Source organism: Hyperoodon ampullatus, assembly GCF_949752795.1.
Source record: "Hyperoodon ampullatus genome assembly, chromosome: 8".
Classification (NCBI taxonomy): Eukaryota; Metazoa; Chordata; class Mammalia; order Artiodactyla; family Ziphiidae; genus Hyperoodon; species Hyperoodon ampullatus.
Genome location: NC_136921.1, coordinates 39,027,352 through 39,051,174, shown reverse-complemented (window position 1 = coordinate 39,051,174; position 23,823 = coordinate 39,027,352). Strand labels below are relative to the sequence as shown.

Genomic DNA, 23,823 nt, shown 5'->3' with positions numbered 1-23,823 from the left:
CCTGAAACTAATATAATGCTGTAAATCAACTATACTCCAATAAACAATTTTGTAATATATATTTTTTTTATGAAAAAGAAAAACACTTCCCCTCTTTGTGTTCTGAAGAACAGTTTACTGCAAAGAACCGCCTTTCCCCAATACGACGTCAATAAGACTCACGTATGCCCTCCCTTGTTTACAAGGCCAAACATAGACCCCCAAAATTCCCTTTCTTTGCCTCATAAATGATTAGCTAAACTGCTCTTCCCAAATAAGTTTTGGTTAAGCTTCTCTTTTTCCTCCAGGGCCCCAAACTTTAGCCCTCCTCAGCCTGAGCCAGCATACAGCCCCTGCTAAGAAGAGACTGGTCTCAGAACATCCTCTGAACTGCTACCTGATCATGCCACCTCTCTTCTCACTCGCCTACACCTGTTTGTTTGCTTACTTTTCTCTATAAAAGAAAAATCTTTTTGCCTGATTTTTGAGAAGCTTGCAGATCTCATGGTCAAAGCTTTCTCCCTACTGCAATACAGTAATCTCTTTCTCCTCCTGGCAATAATCCTTTTCAAATAAAGTGTCTCCTTCCTAAGTCTGGGTTTGTTTTTTTTATTTGACAATATACATATAATATGTTAGATATTAATAACACAGTAATATGATTATATTTGGTTGTCTAAGCTTGCATTCATTTTAGTGATAACCACAGCACACTACTGAGTCACAGTGATTATAATTCTAAATCTTTTCCCTATATATTGCTGTTACATCTCAGTTCACCTCTTACAAGTCTTCTTATCAGTTGATTTATTTTCTTTGGTGGGATATCTCATTACTTCTGGCTGGTCAAGACATTTTAGGATCCTAATTCTATAACATCACGGAGGTAAGTAGTTCCCTTTCATTTACTAAATTTTCCAAAGAGACTTCAGTAGCTTCATTTGCGTCATCAATAAAACATGTTCATGATATAGGGCCAAAAACTGAGTCCTCAGGAACATTTAGGAACCTTTCTCCTGGTCCCTTTTATTAATAGTTTATTTAGAGTTAACTCTAATAGGGAAATAAATAGGTAACACATTAAATATGAAAAATCATTGGTACTTCCTTAAAGGAGAGGCACAAAGTAAGTATTTGCTGAGTGAATGGTTCAAGAAGAACCACATTTCAATGTAATATCCTTTGATTTCATTGAGGATTTTTATTAAGTTTTGTATTTGCGAATTAAATAAAATACCAGTGTAGACATGGAAAAAAACCATAACTGCGTAACTAGCTCTGACCCACTCATTAGTCTTCTGAATATGTGATAGTAGAACCAGTTTTTTAAAACTTCTATTCATTCATCCGACAAATATTTATTAATATTTATTGCATGCCTACTGGTACCAGATACCATTTTAGGCTCTGAGGATAAAGAAGTAAACCAAACTGAGTTCCTACCTTGTTGAGCTCACATTCTAGCAGGGAACACATAATAAATAAGTCAGTCAACCAATAATTATGTAATATAATGTCAGCTTATAATAAGGGCCTTGTAGAAAAATAAAGCAGATTCGCAGATAGAGAATGATGGAGGGAGGTGATACTTAAGACAGGGTGGTCAAGAGAAAGCTCTCTGAGGTGACATGTGAGCAGAGACCTGAATAGTAGGAGCAAAAAAAGCACACAAATACTCAAGAAGAGCGAATCCCAGGTCAAAAGAAAGGCAAGGGCAGGGGCCTGAGATGAAAACATGGTTGGCTTACTTGGGGGACAAAAAAGAAGGACATTGCAGCCACCCAGAGTGAGAAGGGATAGAAAATATGACAGGCAGGGCCCAGGTCACAGAGAGCCCAGAAAGATATTGTAAGAACTTTGGATTTCATCAAAGATGATGGGAAGCCATTGGAGGACTGAGACCAGGAGTGTGACGTAGCCTACTTTTCCTTTTGCAGGATCACTTTGGCTGTTATGTAGAGAATACACTGAATGTACTGTGAGGCACCAGAGAAGACATGATTTTTTTTTCTTTGTGCCTTTCTTGTATCTCTTTTACAACCCATGTAAGGACGTTTTTAGAGTTTTAAAATATTTTAGCACCAATGAAATGGATGGGATTAGTCAAGCATCCAATCAAAGATGCATGATCTTTAGAATAGTTGCTTCAAAAGTTATTGTAAATTTCACCCATCCATGAAATACGAAATGCTTAGGTTGAAAATTACTTCCAGCTGTTCATGAAGATATATGTACCAGGAAACTAATGTAGTTCTGCGCATGTCAGAACTCTGGAGGCAAAGCTGGGGTTTGGCTTAACAATGTTTCTTTTAAGAAAGTAGATGCCAAAGTCCATTTCAAAGAAAATTATATGGAAACTATAAGACCATCAAGACAGAGGTAAAGAAGCAAGAGGAAATAATGTAGTAAAACTCTCTGCATTTTAAATATCTTTGTTTGCTATTAACAGTAAAAATTACACTTACAGATGTATTAAATTAGAACTCCAATTTATGATCCTCGCTGCTGGTGATTACTCAAAATCCTCCACCATCCTCCACCTTCTACCTTGCTGACTGAACTCTGATTTGGCTCACAGAAGCAATGTACCAGTAGTCTCAGGTGGATCAAAATTGGCCTAAACTAATCACTATAATATTTTCTTCCTCTTCTACCTTCCTATGCAAGTGGAGGGGCCATATGACCCACTTCCGGCCAATGAGGCATAAGCAGAAATCTGCTTGGGAGCATGGTCTGAGAAAGATTTGGCTTTCTGGATAAAAAAAGTTTGGACATAGCTGGCCTCCCCTTTCCCTGCTTCTTCCTGCCTTGTATTTGGGCATGCTGACTACTATTTGATGTATTGCAACTATGAGGGAAGGCCAAGAGATTTATCAGGACAATGGCCACCATCTTTAGCCACCAAAACAACACCACCAGATGCCTACTTCCAGACTTCCTGTTAAGTAAGAAATTGAAACTCGGAGTTCCCTGGTGGCCTAGTGGTTAGGATTCCGGGCTTTCACTGCTGTGGTCCAGGTTCAATCCCTGGTCACGGAGAACATCCTACAAACCCCACAGCCAAAAAAAAAAAAAAAGAAAGAAATTGAAACTCATGTGTTTAAGCCTCTGTAAACTGGGTTTTCTGTTACTTGTGGCCAAATGAATTTTTTTTTTTTTTTTTTTTTTGTGGTACGCGGGCCTCTCACTGTTGTGGCCTCTCCCGTTGCAGAGCACAGGCTCCGGGTGTGCAGGCACAGGCTCCGGGTGTGCAGGCTCAGCAGCCATGGCTCACGGGCCCAGCCGCTCCGCGGCATGTGGGATCCTCCCGGACCGGGGCACGAACCCGTGTCCCCTGCATCGGCAGGCGGACTCCCAACCACTGCGCCACCAGGGAAGCCCAAATGAATTTTTAACTGAGACACTTTAAGTTACCAATATTCTAGGGAAATAAAATACCCATTATTATGATGTAATCTAAAATGAACAAAGTATACCAGTCCAATTCAGTAATAATTGGGAAATATCGATGATACTATAAATCCCTTCAGGATATCATCAAGGAGCATCTATCCTGATCTTTCAGGTTTCTCTTAGATTTGCTTTGGTTTAATTTTTTTAAGTGCCTTTTGGGAAAGATAGCTAACTATAGGGAGAATTTGAATAGGGAGGGGGTGAGTACCTGGTGTAAAGAGATGGACAAACCCAAAAATGAACTTTCATCTGCTCTGACTGGGTCGGCAAGTTCAAGCCCCGGGACTTTGACAGCAGCTAGTCACATACCAGCCCCTCTAGATGCTTGGAATTCCGTGTCTGATTCTAGATTTGTGAAGAAAGAACCTCCAGGACACAGGTGTCCACTTTGATTAGCTTGGAACTAGGATGAAGAAGCACAGAAATCTTCTGAATAAAAAACATATGTTACATATAGTCTACTACTGTCACTTGTGCCAAGTGAATAAATACTCAAGAAGGATTCTAGTGGACATGTGGTTTATTAGCATTTGATTCCTTTTACCTGGTTGATGTGGAAGGTGAAGAGGTGTGCCCTGGTTCAAGACTGCCTTTTCCTCTTTTCTTTTTCTTTTCTTTTTTTTTTTTTTTTTTTTTTTGGTGGCATCTGTAAAGCATTTCACTTTCTAATTGTGGATCACACAGTGCTTTCATGGCTCATATTACTGTCTTCAACTTCGAGCCCCACTTTCCACCTCCACTCTTAAATGAGAAATAAAAGAAAATGAAAAAGGAAGTCAGTTGGAATTTATTTTCCTCTCTCTGTAGCAGATGTTAAACTCAAACTTTTAAAATGAGGGAATATTAAAAGAGGCCTCTTTTTATCCAGAGCAACTGCCCCCACATCCTAAGTCCCAGCCTCAGGAGGAAGCCTCGCCGATGTGATTTTTTATCCAGGGTGCAGACAGAGGCCTGGAGCGTGGGCTAGCTCAGCCCCTTTCCCATCGTGGGCCTTGGGTGAGATTTTGAATCTCTCTGGGTCTCAGTTTACTCATCTGAGGGGGGTTGGATGAAAGAATCTCTGAAATTATTCCAACTCCTAAGAGTCAATGAATTTTCTTAAAAATTCGAATGTAAAACCACTGACCAGTGCTTCCCTGGTGGCGCAGTAGTTAAGAACCACCTGTCAATGCAGGGGACACAGGTTCAGGCCCTGCTCTGGGAAGATCCCACATGCCACGGAGCAACTAAGCCAATGAGCCACAACTACTGAGCCTGTGCTCTAGAGCCCGTGCTCTGCAACAAATGACGCCAGCGCAATGAGAAGCCCGCACACCGCAAGGAAGAGTAGCCCCTGCTCACCACAACTAGAGAAAGCCTGCGCGCAGCAACAAAGACCCAACTCAACCAAAAAAATAATAATAATTAAAAAAAAAAAAAAGAATTGCCTGCCAATGCAGGGGACACGGGTTCAATTCCTGGTCTGGGAAGATCCCACATGCTGCAGAGCAAAAAGGCCCCTGCGTCACAACTCCTGAGCCTGCGTGCCGCAGCTACGGAGCCCAAGTGCCACAACTACTGAAGCCCACATGCCTAGAGCCCGTGCTCCACAACAAGAGAAGCCACCGCAATGAGAAGCCCGCGCACCGCAACGAAGAGTAGCCCCCATTCGCCACAACTAGAGAAAGCCCACGCAGCAATGAAGACCCAACGCAGCCAAAAAAAAGTGAATTAAATAAATTAAAAAAAAAATAAAACCACTGACCATTCCTATGAGAAAAGTCACTTTCCCTCTTTTTTCCAGTTCCTTTTCTCAATAACCAGGAATCACCTCATTAATTTGATTTTACAAGGGGTTTGTTGCTAATCTCAGTCAGGTGGGGTGAAAGCTCTCTATTAAAGTAGATGTTTGAGAAGCTGCCCCTTTAATTCAGAGATGTAGTTTTAATCTGTTTAGAGAGCTTCACATGACAAATATCAGTACTTCTCCTCTGCTTCAGTATTTCTGATGTGAGAGCTATTTTTTGTTCATGCCTGATCATAGCACCTGTATGTTATTAAAATTTTCTCTCTTCCCGGAACCTCTCTCTCTCTTTCTCTCCCCCAGCCCCATATACATGCACACATGTGTTATGATCCTTCTAGCTAATTCAGTTTTCCAAATTGAGGTAAAAAATCTTTTGACTTCCTTCCTGCCTAGTAGCTCCATCCAATTCACAAGTATCCATTCTATTTTCTTTATTCACAGTCTGACAAACATCATTACCTTGCAACCCTCAGACTATAGATCTTTACAGATGGAAGTTCTTTTTTTTTGTTTGTTTGTTTTTGCGGTACGCGGGCCTCTCACTGTCATGGCCTCTCCCGTTGCGGAGTACAGGCTCCGGACGCACAGGCTCAGTGGCTATGGCTCATGGGCCTAGCCACTCCGCGGCATGTGGGATCTTCCTGGACCGGGGCACGAACCCGTGTTCCCTGCATCGGCAGGCAGACTCTCAATCACTGTGCCACCAGGGAAGCCCCAGATGGAAGTTCTTGAGTGTGCCTTTCTAGGCAACCTAGCCAGATGCTTCCTATAACAGTGGGTTGGGGGAAAATGATGGGTTAAAAGGAACTTTCTTTGCTCCTTCTCCTTAAAGACTAGAATTGTAAGCGTGAGCTCTTTTGTATACAGTCATGGCCCCCATAGTAGAGGATGGTAAGAAAAAGCAAGATCCACGTTCACACAGCTCCTCTTCTTTTCAACTCAAGGAAATGCCCAAGGCCAATTCACTTAAGACTTATTTAAATTTTATAGCTCGTTTTTACAGCATCCTGAGCCTCTGATTCTGCCCAATTTTGTCATATTTCAACAAATTAAAGGTGATTTTGCTGTTAAGCTGCTTCAAGAACAGAAACATTTGCTCAAGAGAAATACAAGAAGCCAAGGAACTTAGGCTGGGTTCATACTTCTCATTGTTATCACCCAAGAACATCTAGCATGCTCTTTTCTCTTCTTCCTTGTGGGGAAGCTTGAAGCTTCAAGGCCCAACTCAGAGCCACATGGTTTTCATTTCCTGGCCCCCTCCCTCGGGCTCTGCAACATCCGCAGCACACACAAAGGCCCCATCCTCTGTTTGCAGACTCAGGACATCGTCACTTGTACATTTTTCACAGGAGCAAATGAAGCATAAAAAGTCCATACTCTGCATACATATCAGCCCACATAATAAATGGCTGCCTGCTGGCCCCATTCGTTCCCTTGATTTGTACGAACGCTTACGTTTGTTCAGAACTTCACAGCTTACAAAGCACTTTCACATTCATTAATCTCACAGAGTCCTCGCCGTAAACCTGAGAGAAGTGTACACCTTTCTCTTCATGTTACAGATGGCAAATGACTGTGTGAAGAGGTGAGGTGACTGACCAAGGTCACACAAGTCAGGAGCAGAGGCCAGGACTCAACCCCAGCCTCTGACCCTGAGTCCAGAGATCATTTTTCTCCCCAACAGCTATAACCTATGAAATGTTCTCTCTTGTTAGATTAGAGACATACATGAATGAGGGCCTGACTGGGCAATGCTGGGTTCCAGAAAAGGTTGTCTGGAAAATGCAGTATGAAGAGGTGCTAAGAACCCAGGCTGTGGAGCCAAACAGCCTCGGTGTGAGCTCTGCCTTCTTATAATTCCAGGGGGCTTGTTCACATGGTACTTCGTGTGAATGGAGTTCCTAGAGGCCTTCAGTGCAGCTAACCTGGGAATTACTTGGCCTCCCTGTGACTCTGTAGTCCCAGCTGACAAATGGGCATAATAATACTTGCAAGGCTGTTGTGGCAACGGAATAAAATAAGGCTTGGCCTGGCCCAATAGAAGACACCCCAAGATCCCCTGTCCCCCTGGAAGAATATTCCCCTGATCACCATCTCCTTGGGTATGTCTCCACCCATATCCCTTTCTGTGGAAATGTTTGCCTCCAGTAAAAGCCTTCCCCTTGGGCTTCCCTGATGGCACAGTGGTTAAGAATCTGCCTGCCAATGCAGGGGAGACAGGTTCGAGCCCTGGTCTGGGAAGATCCCACATGCTGCGGAGCAACTAAGCCCATACGCCACAACTACTGAGCCTATGTTCTAGAGCCTGTGTGCCACAACTACTGAAGCCCGTGTGCCTAGAGCCTGTGCTCCGCAACAAGAGAAGCCATCGCAATGAGAAGCCCGTGCACTGCAACAAAGAGTAGCCCCTGCTCACCGCAACTAGAGAAAGCCTGTGCTCAGCAACAAAAGACCCAACACAGCCTAAATAAATAAATAATAAAATTTAAAAAAATTAAAAAAAAAGAAAGCCTTCTCCTTATATCCTCCACACTGTCTACTGCTTCCATGGCTGGGCCACCCCGTGATCCCCATCATAGCAGTCTACCACGTACTGAAGACAGCACTGAGCCAGACACTGTACTAAACCTGAATACGCATGCCCTCATTTGATCCCATGTTTCAGGATCTCCCCTGTCCCATCACTAAACTAGGCCCCACTGATGAATGAGCATGATGAGCTGTTCCAGGGGAGTCTGGATGAGATGATTCTCATCCAGGTTCTGCCAGTAACAATCTAGGTGACGAACAGGGCCAGGATGTCCCCTCTCTGAGTCTCATCTAACTCTTCTAGTAGGAGAGGTTTCCTGCCCTGTCCCTTAAGAGAATGGCTGTCTTCTACAAACAGTATGAACCATGAAAGCCAATGTAAGAGCCTCTGAGTTATTATGAAAAGAAATGGCCAGGCGGGCTTCCCTGGTGGCGCAGTGGTTGAGAGTCCACCTGCTGATGCAGGGGACACGGGTTCATGCCCCGGTCCGGGAGGATCCCACATGCCACAGAGCGGCTGGGCCCGTGAGCCATGGCCGCTGAGGCTGCGCGTCTGGAGCCTGTGCTCCGCAACGGGAGAGGCCACGACAGTGAGAGGCCTGCGTACTGCAAAAAAAAAAAAAAAAGAAAAAGAAATGGCCAGGCTCTTATTACTTGCCAAGAGCCCAGCTTTCAAATCTGCCTCCAAGAAGTACAAACAGAACTTAACAGACAGGGATGGGGAAGAGGTCTAACTACCAACACAATAAAAAATTGGGAAGCTCCAGTTAACAAAGGTACTGCAGCAATGCTGGAAAGAGGGACATGAGGGAAATAGAGCTGAACTACCCAGGATTTCTAGACTAAGAGGGAGAAGGACAGCAGAGAACCTTAGGGTACACTGCCAATTTCTTTTGTATTCCTAGTTTCAAGCTGACCATGTGGACTGAGCATCAACTTTCTGCCAACCAGACCCAGCCCACCTGCATGTTACTTGCCTGTGCACACCCTCCTGGCAACCACATGGAATCTCGCTCCTTTTATTTCCCCCACTCTGCTTTTCATGATTTTAAATAACAGAACATTAACAGAGTCCCTGAAGTTAGACCTAGGGTGATCACGTTTCTGAATGCAAATTCCTCACCTTGTGTATTTATGGGACAACTAGATGTAAGATACAACTCAGAAACTCCCCTGGAGAACTTACATGTGATCAGGCCAGAGATGCTTGTTCAGTTCCACACGTTTGCTGGGCACCTGCCTGACCCTGTACTGGGCACTAGACATATAAAAAGGCCCTGTACCGGGCACTAGACATAAAAAGTACGTGAGGCATGAGACTGGCCCCCATGCCATGATGGGTGGGGGAGGGATGATTTAGGCTCTGGCTATTTGCTTTAGTTATTACTTCAATTGCTTTCATTGTTTGTTTTCTTCTTTACTTTATGTCTTTTTTTCCCAAGGCAGGGAAAGGGAAGGTAACCCCAGCATCTGGTAATAATTTGCAAATCTTGACACTCTCCCTAAGACCAACTGGAAATATCTCATGCTCTAGCATCATTTTACAAGTCCCTAGCAAAAAAATAAGCACCTATCTTTTTAAAGATTTTGTAATTATGAAATAATAGAAAACAAATATATTGACCTTTGCCCCCAGATCCTGACACAGAATCCTAAATCTCGGAATCTCCTGGGTGAAAGAAGGCAAAGCTTGGAGGGCTCCTGGATGGGTGATGGTCACCAGAAAAGTCAGCCATGGTTAGAAGCTTGGAAATTTCAGCAGCCGCCATCCCTTATCCTCTAGGAATGGCAGAGAGACTAGAAATGGAGTTAATGGTTGATCATGCCCATGTGATGGAGCCTCCATAAAAATCCCAAATGTAAGTGGGGTTCAGGAAGCTTCCAGGCTGGTGACACATGGTGTTAGGAGAGTGGTGCACTCAGAGGGAGCATGGTAGCTCTGCACCTCTTCCACCTGGATGTTCATCTAGGTCCTCTATCATACCCTTTAATAACAAACCAATAAATGTAATTGTTTCCCTGAATTCTGTGAGCCATTCTACCAAATTATCAAACCCAAGGAGGGGGTCATGGGAACAAAAATTTATAGCCAGTCGGTCATAAATACAGGTGACAACATGGGACTTGAGATTGGCACCTGAAGTTGGAAGCATGGCATCAGTCTTGTGGGGACTGAGCTCTTAACCTGTGAGATTTGATGCTATCTCCAGGTAGACAGTGTCAGAATTGAATTTATAGTACACCCAGCTGGTGTCATAGAGAATTGCTTGGGGGGAGGGGAAAAAAACCCCACACATTTGGTGACCAAAAGTATCAGAAGTGAAGTGCTCTGTGTGAGTAGTAAAGGGGAAACACATATGAGGAAGATAGTTTTTCCTACTCAGTAATAAAACGAGGGAGATGATTATTTGCATTAAAAATAAATTATTGGGCTTCCCTGGTGGCGCAGTGGTTGAGAATCCGCCTGCCGATGCAGGGGACACGGGTTTGTGCCTCGGTCCGGGAAGATCTCACATGCCGCTGAGAGGCTGGGCCCGTGAGCCATGGCCGCTGAGGCTGTGCGTCCGGAGCCTGTGCTCCGCAAGGGGAGAGGCCACAGCAGTGAGAGGCCCGCGTACCGCAAAAAAAAAAAAAAAAAAAAAAAATTCTTTAAAAAAAAAAACCCTGTAAATTACTTATATTGCCTTCAAGGAATATTATTATTTATTATTTTTATTTTTCGACACGCGGGCCTCTCACTGTTGTGGCCTCTCCCATTGCGGAGCACAGGCTCCGGACGCGCAGGCTCAGCGGCCATGGCTCACGGGCCCAGCCGCTCCGCGGCATGTGGGATCCTCGCAGACCGGGGCAAGAACCCGTGTCCCCTGCATCGGCAGGCGGACTCTCAACCACTGCGCCACCAGGGAAGCCCTCAAGGAATATTATTAATAAAAGCCAGTCTTTACCTTAAAGTCTTTATTCCACAGTGAGGTTTGTCAGCGATCATGGGCTAGTTCCTGCTGAAAGTTGTTAAAGGTCTGGCTCCAAAATTTTGTAAGCTACCAGTTGAAGGGCCAGCCTTTGTTTTCATGGTCTCTGCTGCCCCCTGTCAGAAGCTAATGATGTTACAGGAAATAGAATTTTTTGAACAAAGGTTTTCTCAATCACGTGATAAAATAGGATATGCCCATGCCTTGTGAATTAAGACCAAAGAATTATTTGCTTTAAAATGCACCTGCTTGCTTTGCTGTCTAGAAGTTCTTGCACAGCAGTAATAATAATCACAGCAGTAATAATCTGTCTGAAATAATTTGGGGTGGTTGTCACTAATGGAGTCCCTCAGCCTGTGGGCACTGAATAGCAGACAGGCGCTGGGCCCAGTCCACAGGCTCACGCCTTTCACAGACCACTGGAGAAGACACACGAGTGAACGGACGACTTCAGCACGGAGTGAGGAGAGGTGTGTGGGTACCAGGTGCTGAGGGAGCACACCGAGGCAGCACCTTAGCCAGTGGGTTCCAAACAAAGTAAAAGGACCCATTCTCAAAGAAAGAGCAGGAGCCAGCCAAGAGAAGAAGAAAGCAAAGGGCTTTTCCAGATAGTGGCAACTGTGTCTGCCAGGGCAGGGAAGCCTAGAAGAGGGTGGCAAGTTCAGGCCACAGCAAGAAAGGAACTGAATTATGTGATGAGCTTACTCCCAGCAGCCCAGCTGTCACTCCTCTGCCTGATGACTGCTGGCTGCGAAGCCACTTTATCTCATTGCCTCAGTGTATGGCTCAAGACGAAGGAGAGCAAGAGGGATTCCCAAGGAAGTCAGTTGAGCAGGAGATCCAACCAGCACCTGCCTTGTGTTCTGCATGCATTCGATTTACATCCACAAGAGGGGAAATATCCTGTTAGCTAGCTAAGGACACTGTCTCAAGACTTGAATCGGGAAAGGAAGCCATTAAATTGTCAATAAAGACTTGCACATGGGCTTCCCTGGTGGCGCGGTGGTTGAGAGTCCGCCTGCCGATGCAGGGGACACGGGCTCGTGCCCCGGTCCGGGAAGATCCCACATGCCGCGGAGCGGCTGGGCCCGTGAACCATGGCCGCTGAGCCTGCGCGTCCGGAGTCTGTGCTCCACAACGGGAGGGGCCACAACAGTGAGAGGTACCGAAAAAAAAAAAAAAAAGACTTGCACATAATCAGAGATACTGTTCACAAGACAACCAAAAGCAAAACCAAGGGAAAAAAAAAAACAAAACAGTGATCACCTATGGGATTTGAAAACAACCTATGGGAGATACTTAAACTTTAACGCTCATTTCCCCTATTTCCTTTCAGTGCTGGGCGTATTGCTTCACCTCGTGAAAGCAGTTTTGTCTTTGTCAGAATACACACGTACCAAGGCATTAATCATTTACAGTTTTCCATTATTTATCTCATTTCCATTTAGTGCATCATCTTTCAGTGAGTCATGTGTTTTCCCTTTGAAAAGCCTTTTGGCAAAATTTTTCCATTATTCTTTCCTTTCCCTTTAGTTTACTCTCTATCAAATATTAAATATACATTTATTTCTATACTCTTTAATAATGTTTTCCATTCTCCTGGTCTCCTAGTGACTTATTTGACTTTATTGGTCCTAAAGGATTTTGGTGAAAAAAATGATACCATTCCAAAAAAAAATGTATTTCTCATTAGTCTAGAAGAACAGGGTCAAAAACTAATTTCAATAGTTAAAATCATTAAGAAATAACACTGAATGGGAATGTAAATTGGTACAGCCACTGTGGAAAACAGCATGGACGTTTCTAAAAATAGAACTACCATAGGACCCAACAATTCCACTCCTGGGTATATATTGGAAAAATAACAAAAACACTAATTCAAAAAGATAAATGCACCCCAATGTTCATAGCAGCATTATTTACAATAGCCAAGACATAGAAGCAACCTAAGTGTCCAACAACAAATGAATGGATAAAGAAGATGTGAGATGTACACACACATACACACGCACAGGCACACATATACACACAGTGGAATACTACTTAGCTATACAAAAGAACAAAATTTTGCCATTAGCAGCAACATGGATGGACTTAGAGGGCATTATGCTAAGTGAAATAAGTCAGACAGAGGAAGACAAATACTGTTTGATATCACTTATATGTGGAATCTAAAAAATACAACAAACTAGTGAATATAACAAAAAAGAAGCAGACTCACAGATATAGAGAACCAACTAGTGGTTACCAGTGGTGGGGGGAGAGAAGCAATATAGGGGTGGGGGAGTGGGAGGTACAAACTATTGGGTGTTAGATAGGCTCAAGGATGTACTGCACAACATGGGGAATACAGCCAATAATTAAAAAATTTAAAATTAAAAAGAAAACAAACACTGAATACATGCACCAGTGGAGAGAGAACCGGCTTGGGGTCAGACCAGCCATGGTTCAAATGATAGCACTACCACTAAACCTCTCTGGCCTTTAATTTTCTCCTCTGAACAATTGGCATAATAAATACCTACCTCATAAGGCTGTTGTGAGGAACAAATGAAGGAAGTGATGCTAAAGCACTTAGGAAATTATGAAGTATTAATCAAATGTAAGGCTTATTGTATAATTGTTTATTCAATAAATGCAGGTTTCATAATTTTTCCTTTGAACACCAAGGTTCTAATCATGACAACATTCTTTATTTGCCCATATCTCACTGTTTTAGGACCTCGCCAAGATCAGGAATGATTTCCTTCTCTCTTCTAGGCCACAGTTAATTAATTCTTGTTAAAACTAGCATGACAAAAATTTCAGCACATAAGAAAACAGCATTGGGGGCTTCCCTGGTGGCGCAGTGGTTGGGAGTCCGCCTGCCGATGCAGGGGACATGGGTTCGTGCCCCGGTCTGGGAGGATCCCACATGCCGTGGAGCGGCTGGGCCCGTGAGCCATGGCCGCTGAGCCTGCGCGTCCGGAGCCTGTGCTCCACAAGGGAAGAGGCCACAACAGTGAGAGGCCCGCGTACCGCAAAAAAAAAAAAAAAAAAAAAGAAAACAGCATTGCATTCAAAAAGGATTTTCCTTCATGTCTTTTTTTAATCCAAAGTAATATTAAGTAGTAATTACTATCCATCCCTTTTCAGGCCATTTTTTTGTTTGTTTTGCAGAAGTCCAAATTGTTTGGGACTCTTTAAGACAGATAACTCTGGCAGGCCATGGCAAACATCCATGGACTAGACTCAGTAAGTGCAATTAAGGGACTAAGTAGCTTGGTCCCCTTTAATAACATTTCTTGGGCAGAGATGATTGATACCATTAACATCTAATTACAAACTTATTTTTCTTATTAGAGCAAGAAGAGGCTATTTTTTTCCTCTAAGAAAAATACTAAAAAGTAGGATCCATGTATAATTTCAAGGTGGAGACAGAGAAATATCATTAAAATTTGCAGAGCATTAACTGCTTCTGTTTCCTTACCCTGTTATGACACGTGTACATGATCTCGTGGGGTGGCTGGCTAGAGCACCGCAGTGCCCCCCGCTCCAGGAATAACAGTGACAGCTCATCAATCCCAACTCTCCTGTGGAAAATGTCCAGGAAGCCGCTCAACACGCAAGTCAAATTAGCCACAGTTTTTCAGAAGGTTCACTATTAATCCTTTCCGCCTGAAAGAAACAGAATATTCTAGATACTTTGTGGTATAAAACATTTTTCTAACACCCTCCAGACCCCTGAAGATTGGACATCTAGGGAAAGTAGCAAGCAAGTAAGCAACTGAAAAACATGAAACCACCTTGTATCAATTCCTTCCACAACTGGCCAATTTCTTCCGCAGTGGTTGGCTAGCGATGAGACAGCGACCTGCAGGGCCACAGTGTCACAGTAAAGGAGGTGGGAGAAAGGTGTTGGGTGGGGTCTTTGATTTAGTCAGCCTGAGTGTCTTCTTTGAACTAACTCTGCCCTGAGAATGCTTCCTGGTCAAACTCTTTATATACATCTATGCTGTAGATCCAGGAAGTGAACCAGGAATATTGATCTTCCTGCAGCACAGTTCAAATTCATGCCATTTCCCTACTTGAAAACCTTCAGTAAATATTTGTTGAATAAATGAATGTTGAATAGTCACTGGTTACCCACTGCCTATAAAGTTTAAAGGACGGCCTTGGAGGTTCTCCCTAAACTGAAATAAAATTCACCTCATTCATTCATTTGTTCAGTAAATATATATTGGGTACCTGGTAAGGAAGGAACTATACTTGGTGCTGGAGATTTCAACAGACATTATCAGATACTAGCCCAAACCTCTTGGGGCTACATCTGATCTTCCACTATTTCGTTATCACTAGGGCCGTCCACTGGCCCCCACTTTCTTCAACACAACCCAAACTTCCACTACTTTGTTAAAGCTTTTCATCCTTCCTTCTAACACCATACATGCAATTCTCACTTCTCCTCAAATTTAAGGTCAAGCGCGCCCTCCTCCTCAAGCTTCCTCCTAACCACACTTCCTCTCCTCTCTCTCCCACATGAAGGAAGCTCTGTCCTCTGAACCCACTGAGAACTTGATGGGCAGCTTTGTTTTGGCATTATCTTCTCTATTACCATTATGTCAATATTTTCTTCACCATCTTTAAGAGAAGGACCTTTTCAACTATGTTTAGAGCAGCTGGCCTTGTAATAGTTGGCACTTAGTAAATGTTTGTCGAATGAATGAATGAGTGAACTCCTCGTGACTTGTTATAGATACTTATTTTACACAGTTGAGAATACATTTCTCAAATCCCCTTAAATCCATGCTTTCATAAACTTAAAAACCAAATAGGTCATTTGTTCAAGGTTATTTAATGCAATGAATATATAAAAAATTTTATATATTCATTTTATATTCAAATATAAAATATATATATATTTTCATCAGAAAATGAAAATGTATTGCATTGCCTATCTCATCAGTTAAGTATCTGAGGCAGAAGCATGTCACCGTCTCCAAAGAATTAAAATTTGAGAAGTGGAGTGTGCTTCTAACCACTGAGTGACACCAGTTCCTTCTAAAATCATTTGAAGATTTGAACAGTAAACCTATACTTTCAGGTCTTCAACTGCACTCAGGCCAATACCCTAATCCTCTCACTTTTTCTGCTGCACCTGAGATCAATCCAACCAAATACCTTTGCCATCCACCTGGTCTGTTGAGCAATGCTAGAGAACATTCTGCAATTCCGTGGGACTATCAGTTAAATCCTAAAGGTCTCCCTTCTCCCTCAAGTGTTTTCCAAAGTCTTCTCCTCAAGATACCTACCAATCTCCATCCCCTCCAATTTTAGCAATGACAAAAGAGGTCTCCTCCCTCGTGATAATAAAAATAATAAATTATATCAACATCAACAGCTGTTACACTTATTAAGCACTATGCTTAGGCATTTTCCTTTAAAGGCATTATCTCAGTTCATTTTCACAAGGTCCACCACTTATTGAACAGGTACTATTATCATCCCCTTTCTACAAATTAGGAAACTGAATTTGGGAAACTGAAGCATAGAGAGGTCAAATAACTTGCCCAAAGTCATAGAGCCACTAAGTATCATATCCATGTTATAAATCCAAGTCCCAGTATAAACTCCAGAGCCAACTGTAAACCTGTACTATGTTGATTCCCTGTTCTACTTTTCCCATAGAATATGGTAAAGGTAGCAAGAGGATTCTCAACAGGCTGTCTGGCTCTTGTGCCACTCCAGCTCATATGGGCCTCTAGAGAGTGAGCCTCCATCTCTTCAGGTCAAGATTCTCCTACAATCAATGTCAACCAGTAAGTAGGAGAAGCAATATGGATATACACCTATTACATTGACCTAACCAGCTTGTCTTAGTCAGTTTATGTTGCTCTAACAGAATATCATAGACTGGGTGGCTTAAACAACCAACATTTGTTCCTCACAGTTCTAGAGACTAGGAAGTTCAAGATCAAGGTGCGAGTAAGTTTCAGTGTCTGGTGAGGGCATGCCTGCTTCCTAGTTTACAGATAACCGTTCTCATTGCATCCTGACAAGGCAGAGAGAGGGTCAGCTCTCATATCCCTTATTTTTTATTTTTTTAATTTATTTTATTGAAGTAGTTTATTTACAGTGTTAATTTCTACTGTACAGCAAAGTGATTCAGATATAGATATATATACCCATACATATTCTTTTCCATTATGGTTTATCACAGGATATTGAATATAGTTCCCTGTGCTACACAGTAGGACCTTGTTGTTTATCCATTTTATATATAATAGTTTGCATCTGCTAAACCCAAACTCCCAATCCATCCCTCCCCGCCTCCTCCCACTTGGCAACAAGTCTGTTGTCTGTGTCTGTGAGTCTGTCTCTGTTTCATAGATAAGTTCATTTGTGTCATCATATCCCTTCTTATAAGAACACTAATCCCATTGATGAGGGCTCCAGCCTCATCATCTATTTGTCATCATATCCCTTCTTATAAGAACACTAATCCCATTGATGAGGGCTCCAGCCTCATCATCTATTTACCTCCCAAAGGCCCATCTTCTAATACCATCACATTAGGGATCAGGGTTTTAACACATGAATTTGGGGGGACACATTCAGTCCATAACACAGCCTTATTAGAAAAAGCAATTCTCTACCATAAAAAACAAACATTTCTCCTTCTTTCGTTCCCTCCCTTTTGATTTCACCCACATTTCAGCAAGGTACCATCGTGGGGTTGTTCTGACCACCTCTTGGCTATCTGTGTCTATAGGCCAACTTGCTTTCACACCTACAACAGGAACTTTGGTCCTTATTTCCATGTGTCATTACCACATCAGGAATGGAGTGGTACCCTAGACTATGGCTTCTCAAACTTTAATGTACATATAAGTCACCTCAGGATCTTACTAAAATGCAGATCCTTTCAGGAGGTCTGGGGTAGAGTCTGTATTTCTAAAAAACTCCAAGGGACACTGATACTTCTGATCTCCAGACTACACTTTCAGTAGCAATGACCTAGACATCTGGCATCTGAAGTCTTCCCTTGGTGACCATATTGGAGCTAAGTGATTTTCTTCCCAAATGTGTAGATTATGCTTCGGTGTTCAAAAACTATACAGAGCATCCAGTTGCATATTACACAGTATATACATTATATACTATAGACACCAGTTGTTAAACTTTACCAGGTTTTAAAATTTGGGGGGCTTTGAATTTTTTGTGAGTCTGATTTTCCTATGTCTACTTGTTTCTAAAATAGCAGTAAAACTATTTCTGTATTTCGATGCTCTCTGCCATGGACAAACTTTTCATGCCTACATCCCACCACATCGCTGTCTTCCTTATGGACTCAGGGAAAGATGTTTCTCTTCCTGTCCAAGAAAATTCCTCCATCTGTGCCCTGACTTCCAACTCATCAGAAACTCATTCAGTTACCTGTTTTCTTTTGCTACCCAGCCTCCTCTTTTTTATCTAGTCCCAAATTTCTCTGCAATAATACTGAAAAAACTGTTTCATGAAATTACATTATTTAAAAAAGGAGAGCAAATGCAGCAAAATTTTAACTACTGAATTTAGGTGGATATACAGGTGTTCATTGTACTATTCTTTCAACTCTTCTCAATATTTGTAAATTTTTAAGCTTGCGGGGGGTTAGATACAGGAACAATTAACAATTTATCCTGTTTGTTTTTTCCTAGCACAAAGATACTCCACGATAACACAAATTCCCTCCAGAGCCTGTTGCCCGTTAAAAATTTCCTTCCACAAAAAACAAAAAAATTTACTTCCAAAAAAATTTAACAAGTCTATTGTCTAACCTGACATGCATGTCCTTTTATAATCTTTTTGTATTATAAAATGATAAAACTTAAGAATAAATTTTTTAAACTTAGCTTTTCTAGCATGAACACTAGAAACGTCATTGACCTACTCTCTCACGTTTCCTAAATCTTCATGACTGCATCGCAAATATAAATTCACCATGAGTCACCTTACATTCCACAGCTTCCTATCCACATTTTCTTAACAAGGAGAACCAAGCGTCTCCGTTTCCTGCCTGCCCTCCTCCTCCAGCCATACCACACACCCCACATCTCACAGGTGATAACCAGGGCGCTGAACAACTGCATTCAAAGTAGAGCACCGAGAAGCTGACGCTCCTGCCCCAGTGCTGTATACCCGGCTCCAACTGGGCCACAAGATGCTCTGAGGACCAGAAAGCAGTGAACATCTTACATGTTTTCAGCTTCTTGGTCCCAGGTCTGATGCGGAGATTTGCCCAAGGTAGGTGTTTAAGTATTTGTGAAATAGTAAATCTAGTTCCTTCCTAGGTAACTGCTGCCGAAAATGAAATACTTTTTACATCATGCTTTGTTGTTTACCAGACATACTTGAGTCCTGCTTAAACAAGTTTCAAAATGGTTTTCAAGCTAGGGAGATTTTGCCCTCCAGAGTACATGAGACAATATCTGGAGGCATTTTGGGCCATCACTACTGGGGTGGGAGTGCTATTAGCATCTACTGGGTAGTCAGGGATGCTACTCAACATCCTACAATGCCCAGGACAGTGACCCACAATGAAGATGTGTCTGGCTGGCCCAAAATGTCAATAATGCCAAGGTTGAAAAACCCTGTGACAGTTGTAGTTTCTGCTTTATGTAACCCTGTGGGATTTAAGCAGCACGAAAACACCAAAGAACCCAACAACTGAACCTACATGGCTGCAACTGTCTTTTTCAGTTTCTTTTAAAGAAAAAGTTCTTCGGTTTTTCAATACTAAGTTCCCATATTTGGAAAACAACCCAAAGAGCTCAATATTATTAAAATGGCACAACCACAACAGAGTGTAGTACAGGAATAATACAAAGTCAACTAAGATTAAAAACTGCTCTAAGACTTTGGATATAAGAAGTTTTATTCATCTGGTGGTACTTGATGCTCACAGGGCACCATACAACAAATTTAAAAAATACAGTAAGAAAAAAATTGAACAGCCAAAGAGATCATTTCCATTAGAGGGCCCACAGAAAGACCAACAAAAGCCCACAGAAAGACCCACCTACTGTCCCCTTAAGAACATTAATTTCTTCCTGCTTAAGTTTGGCTTTAAGAAACACCAAAGGAAAGTGCAAAAGAAAAAGTCTTTGATAGTTAAAACTTCACATAGCGTCTTTCACATGAGTATCTCACAAAATGCTTTCCTTATTCAAATAAGTTTGTAAAATAATCCAAACATTTGTGAGCCTTGATTTGGTCCCAACTTTCAAGATCGCAGGCCTCAGTATTTGCCTCACCTCTCTGTCCTCAAATTTGTATCAGTAAAAAGTCACTTACAGGTAAAGCCTCCTTTGCTCCACACGGCCACTACAAAGCACAGATGTTTTACATAAAGAGCAAGGGCCCAAGCGTATTCAAGTTATACATGTACCTGAAGCGAAAATGTAACTAAATTTCCCCAAGACTGGTTTAAAACCGAACTTTCCCTTTGAAATCCATTGTATTCAATTTTCATCATTAGTAATTACTGAAGGTCATCTGACATCGAATACAGAGAAAAGATTTAAAGTTGTATGGGGGCTACGATTACAAAAACTTCTAAAAAGATAATTTTGGAAATTTAGTACACATTACCATGTTGTCACAAAGTTATGTCACAGAAGAAACGTGTTACAAATTCTGCCTGGAGGGTCAGCTAATGCTCAATATCAGTTCTGTACAAGTCAGCCAATTATAAGCTGTTTCTCAAGTAAACCTCCAAAACAGGGAGCCCTAAGTATTAACAGTTCAATCAATAAACCTCTTAGTCTCAGTATATTGGTTTTACTTACTGTGGCAGAGTCATCCTATGCTTAGGCTGCTGCAGAAGCTCATTTCCCATTAGACTGCACAGAAGTATTCAATACTATTACATAAGGAGACAAAATAAAATAGCTATGGAAGTGAAGGACTAAAAAATTTTTAGTGAAGGACTTAGTGAAGGACTAAGAAATTTTTGGCCAGAAAATTAGGGAAAACTGAAGATATACTTTATTATATATAAAAAATTACTGCCTTAATGCTTGGTTCCTCTAGATTTAAATGGCATTTCAGTTTATGCTTGACACCTACAGATCAATTTATTATCTGATTACTAAATGCAAAACTAAGCAAACCTAGACATTTCAGCTGCTACCATTGTATAATATCAGTACACAAGTAATCTGTTAACTAGATGTCTCCCCTTTTCCATTATACTGCATTTCTTAAGGGCAAGGGGCATGTCAAAAGCACCTTTGCATCCCTACAACTAAGCACAGTGGCTGGTATACAGTAGGTGCTTAACAGGTATTTACTAAATATATTGTTGAGCAGTGGCTTATGACATAGGAAAAGAGCCCAAAGATTGTCTTATTCTAACTAGCATTACTTAGGTAGTAGCCTCACTCCCAATAGGTACAAAGCAGTTTTAAAGTAAAGACACTTTCCCCACGTTCTACACAGAATCGTCAAGAGTTGGATATGACTTGAATCACTTCCCTTAAGCATGTTCATGAAGCATTTTGAGAAATCAAGAGATGAAAGGCGCTATGTAAGTGCAAAATAATATTATTCAAGACAGTTCAGCAAAGATGCTATAGTTTCTATGGTGATGGAAGGGTTGTGCTAGTTTGAGGTGAACACCCCCAAAGCTACTCTTCTCAATGTCATTATCAACAGAACAATGGAATTTTGACAAAGATGCCATCACTTTATATCGCTTGTATTCTGCTAACTACTTTCTATAAACCAGGTGACAGAAAATGATATAAAGCCACTTATTCTACACAAACCAGTACTTTATCAAAGTTCCGTATTTTACAAGTCATGTTCAAAAAACACACACAAGTTAGCATTTTGTACACAAATGTTTATTTCTCAATTAAACATTCCCTTTAAACACAAGGAATGAATTAATTCTAAATCTTCATAAAGATGAATTAAAAATGAAAGCCCTCCAGAATAGTGTGTGCAATCACTGTGTTCTTGGTCACTACTGGCGTTTACTGTTTAACATCAAAAACAAAGACAGGTTATTTAAAAATCATGCTACTGGATTTCTAGCTCTTCCTCTATGACCAGTTCTATGCTGATCTGCAATGTTTAAAAGTTTACATCACCAAATCGAAGCAAGTTTAAGGTGTGAAACAGCTGTGCATTAAACACAAAATAAACCATAAAGTTACAAGATATAGTCAAGTTCATAACGAATATACGTGTTCTTATCATCATTGTAGATTCTTGGGTAATGTGCTATGAGAGCATCCTGTGAACCAATGTAGATGGAGTTGTAAATTTTCCAATACACATCTCTGACTTTCCGGGCTGGGTGAAACAAACCCTAGAATAATTAAAAGGCTACATTATTACAAGAAATTCACAACCTTAACACAACTAACAAACCATAAAGATACGGTTCCAAGCATTTCCCTTTGAGAGCGAAAACAAGATGGCAACTGCACAGAACTGCAGTGGGCAAAGACAAAATCTAATTCTCCCTCCCCTCACAACTGTTCTCCCGTATGGCACAAATACACCCTACTGATAATTAGGAACAGTGACTTAATTCAACTAAAATTACTTTTTTCAATGAGTACTCTTTTAAAAATCTTTGACCTACCTGTAAACAATACTGCAGCATTCTACATGGTCCAATAGCAACTCTCAGACCCTCCAGGGCCCCCATAACTGCCTGAATTACATGGGGAGATGTCTCAAACACATTGGGCCACACATAGTTCAACAAGTGGTTCAGTGAATCTTCACAACCAAATCCATAAACCCCAAGTGACATGTGTTGCACCACTGCACTAGCCGTCTGTCTGTGTACAAGGTCCCTGTAACAGAGGGGGAGAAAGCTCTTTGTTAAGATACAGTCTTAGTTTCACAGAAGATACGTGCCTGCCCATTAGAAACTAAATCACAAATTCAGAGCATGGAGTGGATGCAGAGTCATCCCCACACCTTATGTATCTGATACAGAATGCTTTTAGAGTGATTAATGATTCTACTTGAGAACTTTGCTTTAATGACTCAAACCCCGCTCTGGCTCAAAAATAAGCCATATTTTTCTTTGAAAGTAATATGAGCAAGAAAGCCGAGCACAGTGTACATTTTATATGCTACTAAAAATGAGAGGGAACACATGACTCTTACATACGAATGATTAACAGTAATATCTCATTTTAAACTCTGTAAATTTAAAACCTTTGAAAGTAATTCAATACAATAGGTAACTAAATTGAGATTAAATCTCTTCCCTTGTAAATTTTTTTTAAAGGTTCATTCAAGAACTCAATTTAGGGAAAGGAAGAGAAGGACCAATAATTTTTTCAAACCCAGAAATAAGAACTCTTATCACCTCCCATGTTTTAAACGAACTTATGTTTATGACAAATCATTGAGTTATTTATTCTACAATTATTCAACTGACTACAAGCACCAGATAACGGGTCTATGAAGGGTATAAAAACAAGTTCACACTCTTTACCCTCAAAGGCAGGAAGAGTACCTTAAAGGTATGAGAAAAAAACACCTGAACTTAGTTACTAGCATCCTTATTTCTCTTATTTATTGTAATAATCTACTAGGCATAGACTGAAGTGAAGCTGTATTCCTCCTTAATAAATTTCCCAACTAAAGTAATGTTTCTTGGTACTCTATCAATCACTTCAAGCAGTACTTTATCAGTGGTCACCATCTGAATAACTGGGGGCCTGCAGTGGGAATAGTGTGGCTCTGGCAGGCTATGTTCAGTAGTTCAAAAGCCTAACAGAAACCTCTGCTTCACCTGCCGTAACAAAAAGCTAAAAAGATCAGGTCTCTTTGCTATACTGATAAGCTCATGCTCAACATTTCCTCTAATTATATTTGACTTTAATTTTTAAAACAAAAGTTGATCAGGAGTTCCCTGGTAGTCCAGGGGTTAGGACTCAGCACTTTCACTGCCGGGGCCCAGGTTCAATCCCTGGTCAGGGAACTAAGATCCTGCGAGCCACGCGGTGTGGCCAAAAGGCGGGGGGTGGGGGGGTGGGGATTAAAACAGGGAGGGGGCACTTGGAAAAAAAATTGGGGGAACCACTATAGCATCTATCTTATTTAGAGATAATA

At 41.5% G+C, this 23,823-nt stretch overlaps 1 protein-coding gene across 1 annotated transcript in view; it reads right to left on the bottom strand.

The window, feature by feature from the left end:
- Window positions 1-21,562: 21,562 nt before the first annotated feature.
- Window positions 21,563-23,823, bottom strand: part of SF3B1 (splicing factor 3b subunit 1) — a gene marked incomplete at its 5' end in the record, with an annotated part of 39,968 nt that continues 37,707 nt past the window's right edge. The window contains 2 exons of the mRNA XM_079710684.1: window positions 21,563-22,054; window positions 22,334-22,550. Coding sequence (XP_079566810.1) covers window positions 21,896-22,054; window positions 22,334-22,550 — 376 coding nt within the window. The 3' untranslated portion in view covers window positions 21,563-21,895. The remainder of the gene's footprint in view (window positions 22,055-22,333; window positions 22,551-23,823) is intronic.